The sequence below is a fragment of the Apteryx rowi genome, unplaced genomic scaffold (assembly GCF_003343035.1).
Source record: "Apteryx rowi isolate R43461 unplaced genomic scaffold, aptRow1 scaffold_560, whole genome shotgun sequence".
NCBI classification, from domain to species: Eukaryota; Metazoa; Chordata; class Aves; order Apterygiformes; family Apterygidae; genus Apteryx; species Apteryx rowi.
Window position 1 is genome coordinate 156,796 of NW_020450828.1, and position 7,402 is coordinate 164,197.

General features: G+C 40.8%; 1 protein-coding gene across 3 annotated transcripts in view; it reads right to left on the reverse strand.

The window, feature by feature from the left end:
- Positions 1-4,344: 4,344 nt before the first annotated feature.
- Positions 4,345-7,402, reverse strand: part of NOX4 (NADPH oxidase 4) — a 109,337-nt gene continuing 106,279 nt past the window's right edge. For all 3 annotated transcript variants that reach the window (XM_026081938.1, XM_026081936.1, XM_026081937.1), the window contains one exon: positions 4,345-4,465. In XM_026081938.1, the coding sequence (XP_025937723.1) occupies positions 4,345-4,465 (121 nt within the window). The remainder of the gene's footprint in view (positions 4,466-7,402) is intronic.

Here is a 7,402-nt window from a genome sequence, read left to right on the forward strand (position 1 = left end):
CTKGCCTGTGTGCTGGGAGCATTAGAAGCCAGAGGGACAATTCTGCACGTTTGCACTGGCTGTAAAGCTTGCTCACAGGTTGCTCTGTGCATGTGTCTGACAGTGTGTATGCCTGCACTTATGCGTAGAACTTCTCTCCCTTGCAAGGCACATTTGCTTAGAAGATAAGTGAGGATCTGCAACCAAGAAAAATGATGAGAATTCAGTCCAGGGATAGTAAGCCCACCATAGGGATGCAGTGTGTATGCACCACAGTTCTAGTAGAAACCGAATGTGCGTGGTGCTTTCACACACATCTTCACATCAGGCTTGTGTGGGCAGGAGTCTTCAAACATAAAGATGGTTTATCTCCTTCCTCTTCACAGCAACTGTTCTCTAGTCTGCTGTGGCAAAACAACCAGCAATTTGCAGAAAGGCAGGTTTGGCTTAAACTTTCTACCAGTGCGCTAAGCAGTGTAATCAACCAGCACTGAGTTGCTGGGGTACACACAGGTTTCCTCCTCTCCCCATCCCAGATTTGAGGTTATGTTAGTGATCTCGCAACCCTCTGACCACGGAAGACCTTACGTGCCATTAGTAGCATATGCTGAATTTGGACATAACAGGGGAAGTGCTGCTCCAAGCTCAGGACTGGAATAATCGTAATGGAGCAATGGACAGGCCTGGAGACTTCAGAGCTGAAGGTCATTCCTTGACAGGCCTTCCCACACTCAGTGAACATTTACTCATGTAAGTGATCCCAGTGCTGTAGGAATTGCTTGGGTAAATCTGATTAATCCAATTGTTAGCTGTGTAAAGCCCTGAGTCTCAGAGTGCTATATGAGAGGGTTGGACGCTCATTCAGAGAAAGGGTTTGGTTTCAATCATGGCATGAAATCACTCCAGTTTAAATAAAAGTCCTGGAACGTTTATGATGCATAAGACACAAAGATCCTGCTGAGAAAATGCTGAAGGGTCTGTAGCTTTCCGAACAAGAAGTGGCATAATATACGGTGAGATCCTCCCCCCGCCAGCAGGAAACTTATGACAGACCTACTTACAGCACTCAGTTTAAAGCATAAAGAGACATTCAGTTACATAAATCTGGTTGATCTGTAAATGTGGAATTAAATGCTGTCAGCCTTTACTTACTTGCCTGGCACCGAGTTTTATTTTCATGTATGCTTGGCCTACAGATAAAAATGCTACTGAGTTGCACGTAGGGGGCTCTGCTTGGTTTTGCTGGCTAGTTGCACACTCAGAAGCACCAAGGGCAATCAGTCTCTAGAAAGGCTGTGTTTACCAATAATATTTGCCACTCCTGAAGTCAAGTCCCAGTCACTAACCTTTAAATTTTTTGCTCTAATAAAAAGCATAGGTCAAGTAAAAGGAAAAAAGCAATTCAAGCTTTTAGCTTTTCCACCAGTTCACACTCACATGGTTTAGCAATTACTTATAAGAGCAACAGAAAGGTTCAGGCAACCAAAGCTTTACAAAAAATAAAGCACAAATAAACTTGCACAGCAATTAAACAGACCTTTTCATTGCAGGTGTGCCAAAGTGATTCAGAAACATTAATTAAGCCTCACAACACTCCAGAAAGGTAGACAGTCCTAAACCAATATTTTACAAGAGGGTCAGCTGAGGTTGGTATAGGACAGAGGCAGAAATAGGAGACAGTGGCTCTGTTTGCATCTTGCTCTGCCAGTACTACCTTATGTAACAACAGTCATTTAGCATTCCTACACACAGTGTCAGTTCCTCCTAGAAATCAGAATAAAAGCATATTATTATTATTATTATTATTACTGTTATTTTAATTATAAAGCACTACCTATATAGGAGTTGAGACAGAAAATATAATCTGTTTTAGCACAGAGCTAAGTACAAAACAAGTTGCTCATCATATGGTAGTGGAACCTATGCATGTCAGAGGGATGTGAAACCACAAACAACTTTGTGATTAGAGGACTCTGAACCATATTTAAAAATCCTTAGATACTAGATACTAAAACAACAGGAAAATGATTACTGTGTGGTTGTGGTTAATAGATGCAGTCTTGATTTCAATCCTGTTTTAAGCTAACTGCAAAGAAACAAAAAAGCTTGCAGTATAGGCAATATCTCATATTTGCATTTTGCCATCAGCATTATGTTTACTATAATACCCATGCAGGCAGTATTAGAAACAAATACTAATGATTAAAAAGGGACTAATCCTCTTCTGCATACTCCAGTTTTACAGCGGCAGGTGAAGGAGATTCAGCATGAAAATAGTGATCCTTCTGGTGTCAAAAAAAAAAAAAAAGTAGCTACCATGTAAACTCCCATCTCACACTGCATTTCTATGACATTTTGGCTTCTGACTCCTCTAGGCTACTTTGAGAATTCTAGTCGACAGGATCACAGCCATCTCTGGCTCCTTCCTTCCCCCGTGAATTTCCAGCTGAGCAGAGCCAGAGGCAAGAACTTTAGTGCAAAGTCCAAGCACTAAGGAACATTGCCCCATGTGGCCTTGCTGATGCACTTCCATCCTGCTATTCCACTTAGGTCAGCTCCTAAGCAGAAGCTGCCAAGGCAAAGATCAAACTCATTTTCACTAGTTACACATACAACATGCCAATAAGCCACCTACTAGAAAAATGCTTTCCTTTGAACACTGATACATGCAGATCCCTTAACAGAGCTGATGTTGCAAGCTGAAAATTAAAGTCTTGTGGATGAGAAATAAGGTGTTAATTGGAAAGATGTAAACTGAATCAAATGCACTGTGTTAAAGTACAGGTGAACCATAGGCATGAGAGGAGCTGAGCCATCTGTGTATGCTGCAAGCACTATCGGGTATTGCTCCCAAGCTTCTGCTGAAGATTAAGAGCCAGGTTTTCAGCAAGTGCAAAGTAACGTTGCTCTATTAAGATGCACTAGAATGATGCCTATTTATACCACCTAAGGTCTGACTCCATCTTAAATTTCCTCTTCTCAGAGCAAAAAAAGGGAAGAAAATCAAGGGGGCAAAGAGGAAATAAAGAAAATAGGCTATTGGATTGAGGAAAAAATGTTGCTCCTCAGGAACAAAAGGTTTTTAAGTGTCTGACTCCACCTCTGGCCCTTCCTGGAAACTATGAGCACACTGGAAAACAGTTGTGGGGAAGAGGAGGAAAGGAAATCTTAAATCTGGATGCCTGCGATCTTCTGACATATTGACACCATACTGCAGATCCTGCAAAGTTTCTAACTGCATATGTGATGCAAAGAACCACAGTAACAAAGGCTTCATTCCTATTCTGCTGTAGATGGTGATGAAAATGACCTATTTGGCATAATCTTGCTTTAAGTGACATCAGTGCAAACAAGTGTGACTCCAGTGAAGGTAGTTAAGGAATCACAATCAGCAGAAAATACTCTGGTCAACCTGCTGCATTGTAAATTAATCAGTAAGAGCATCTAAGTAGTCCAGTCACAAAGTTTTGAAAGTTCAATGCATGTGAGTGCAAAGTGAGTACAATTCCCATGCTGTTGTGTGGTACAGCAAAAACACCATATCCTGCCTCCTCCTACTAATCACTTTTCATGCTCCATCCTTCTGGCTGCATAAATCACATTTATTTTGCAAAGTCACTGAATGATGAATCAATGCAAGATACAAAATTCTCCATGTACAGCTGTTTGCTTGCCAAAAGGCTGTGATTTACTTCATGGCTGAGTCTGGCCCAGAGGTGCTACATGGTTGTGTTCGCTTTTCCATAGGCTAACTTGCATCTTTCCACAAATCTCCACCTCTCTTCCATTCAGGATAGGAGTATTAAAACCCATTATGGAAGCAGACTAGAGAGAATAACATTGTATATTTTACACACAGGATCCCAACTCTGCAATGCTGAAGATCTTTAATAAGGAGTGTCTCCATCCCAAAGCCATATGATTCATACACCAACAAAAACACAGGGTCTTTGTAATGCACTATGTTTGTCATTTGGACTAATCTGGGATTTAGCTCACTGATCCAGTTTCAGAGGACTGAAATGGAAGAAGTTCAATTATTGCATAGATCGTTCTTCCATCAGCTTTAAAGCAACTGCGTCTCTCCCTACCTTTTGTATTTTTTTAATTAACAAAAACATTTCTAAAGAATCACCACTGCCACAAATATTGTGTGAATGCCTTTGGCTTTGAGCATAAGCCATTATTATTTGTTGGTATACTGCTGTATCCACCATTTTCCATAGACTTAAATAATCATAAATAAGAAAACCTGTGCTATTCTTTGGTACAGTTGTCTGCTTAAACCACAGCTGAACTTTTAAGTTGTACAAACAAAAAATTGCACTTTTATCTTCTAGAGAGTCTTGCTAGTATGACAGACTTTCAGCTGAAAGATTCTTTATTATATTCAAACCTTGTCCCGTAAGAATTGCTGATATTGCTCAGTTTATGGAGTATCTTAGAGATTTTGTTTGGTCCACAGCAGAAAACTCCAACGGTTTTCCTGTTAACAAAGAGAAGAAGGTTATGACATTGCAAATAAACAGTAAGTAACTTCTTAACAGAAACAGAATTCGATTCTTGTCTCACTTTATTACATATATGCCAGCTATTCATAGATTTTAAGGTCAGAACAGCTCACTAGATCATGTAGTTAGGATTACAGCAGCCCTCAGATCTCTTCCAAGTATCCCCACCATGAGCCCTATTACTTATTTGGCTCTTATAGAAAGGTACCCCATCTTGGTCTGAAGACACCAAGGAATGAAGAACTACCACTTCCCACACTAATTTGTTCCACGATTAATCACCTTTTTTGTTAAAAATGTGTCTCAATGTAATGATTTCATTAGCGTAACTCATGATTTACACCAGCAGGAGATCAGAATCTAGTCACTAATGTTGTTTCGGTACACTAATTAAACAGAGCACTGTTAACCCATGCATTAGCCCTGGCAGCAGCAAAATAACTTTACTGCTTTAGTGTTCTTGATTTCACATTACCATGAAATGTTTCTTCCAGTAGCAGTTTTGGAGAGCTTTACAAAAAGCCAAACACAGAATATGACCCTTGATCATCACCCAAAGCCATCAGCCCCAGTTCATTAATAAACCCAAGCTTTTTACACCACTCCACTGAACACAGCACTTAGCTCCCTGGTCACCTTAAACACAGGCTTTAAGCTATACTCAGGGTCACACAGAATCTAGAGGGTCAAAGCAGCAGCCAGGATCAGAACAGGGCATATATGCAACAGCAGGGCTGAGCCACTCATGATGTTCAGCATTTCCCTTTTTTGGAAAGGCAAGGATAAGGGAAAGGAAGGAGCAGGGAAAGAGGATGTGGAGCTCTCTCTTCTATATTATATAAGAAATCCCTTCATCTTCCTACTAAAATTGTGCCACTATACAGAAAAATCTTAAAGATTTACTGGGATGGAGAGAGACCACACAAGAAGGAACATGACTCTAACCACTATGATTTACAGCACTCACCAGGAGGTTGGACCCTGCCTCCAGGACTGTTTCAGTATTTTATCCAGTGACTGTTTAATATAAAATATCTTAGCACATGGAGGATAATCAAATGTACAGTTTAAAGCTTCTTCACAGGCAATCAATAGCATTATGAGTGTATGCATTTGGTGAGAGAAAGGAGCTAACATATTTAAAAAAAAAAAAAAACACTTTGGTAAGTATTGTCAAGTGCTTGTGCCTAATATTAGGCAGCAACCTGAATAGCATGGAAATCCATACTATGCAACTGAACAGAAACACTGGCACAGCACAGCTGAGGACTCAAACATCAGAAGGCATCATAAAGTTACATAGGTAACTATAACTGAGCCCTTGCACAGCCACCTTACAATGCTAACTTTAATTACATCATCTCTCATATCAATCCACGACAAATATTTGTAACTCATATTTTTCTCACTCTTAACATATCTTAACATATCAACTCTCCTGTCCTGGCAGTTCTCCTTTTAATGGCAAAGGGTGCTGTGYTGGTGACTGGATTTGCAGAAATAATGAGAAAGCTAGGTGCTTGCAAACAAGATTCTCCAGCACTTAGTCTTGAGACATCATATATTCTGCGCACAGTGGAAAAAAGGGTGCATGAGCTTTCAGCTAAAATCTTTGTTTTACTGTATTTTTAATTCAGAGAATTAATTTTATTAAATGTTTGTTTTCATTAGTCTAATTAGTACAGACAAGCACTAAATAAAACCCCAAAGGTCATCTCCCTCTCTCTCCCTTTTATTATATATATACACACACATACTCCCAAGCACAGACATGTCTAAGCAGCATATACTGCTAATGTATTCCCAACCCAACAACATCCTTCCAAAGCATAAAGAACTTTTTGATAGTAAACAGAATCACAGAAAGGTTAAGTGACTTGCCTAAGGTCACCAGAGAAGTCTGTGGCTGAGCCAAAAAGTAAGCTGACGTCTCCTGAATCCTAGTTCAGTCACTGCCGATGCAGCTGGCCAAAAGCTCCCAAAACTCCTTCTGTGGGGTACCCACCATGAGCAGCTACCTTGGATATCACACCACATACCATGGACCTTCCAGAGCTCACCACCTACCTTCTCATCCACTTATTCCCACCACTTTCCTGCTCGCTGATACTTTCCTCCCTACTTCACTTGCTTGTTAGCTGGTTTCTTACAGTGATGCCGAGATCCAGCCAGGTGGGGAGCTGAAAGCAGCTACCATGTGGAGCAGCACATTCCTACCCTGAGTTGATGGGCTTTAATTGCATATCTCTTGTCTGGGTCAAGTGCTCATCTTCTCGCTCAGATGAAAACAGAGAGCTGGGTGTCGCTGGGGCATAACGTCAGAAAATCTTTYGAATACCACCAGCATGTATACAATTTGGCAAACTGTTGTAGGCTACCCTTTGTAATAATTATCAACATTAATATAGGATCTTACTCATTCAAAACATTAAGCAAATAACCAACCTCTCCAGAATCCTCAGTGTTCCTATGGGATTAGTAGATTAGAATGTATTCTTACATCCATTTTATAAACAGTGGTAGCTGAGGGAGAGGTGAAATACTTTGCTATCTAGAGAGGAGAGTAAGAACTTGAAAAGTTCTGTTTTAAATCCCACATTTATTCACAGAATCACAGAATGGTTGAGATTGGAAGGGACCTCTGGAGACCATCTAAGTCCAACCCCCCTGCTCAAGCAGGGTCACCTAGAGCACATTGCACAGGATTGCATCCAGGCAGGTTTTGAATATCTCCAGAGAAGGAGACTCCACCACCTCTCTGGGCAACCTGTTCCAGTGCTCTGTCACCCTCACAGGGAAGAAGTTTTTCCTCATGTTCAGATGGAAGTGTCTGTGTTTCAGTTTGTGCCCGTTGCCTTGCATCCTGTCACTGGGCACCACTGAAAAGAGTCTGGTCCCATCCTCTCGACACC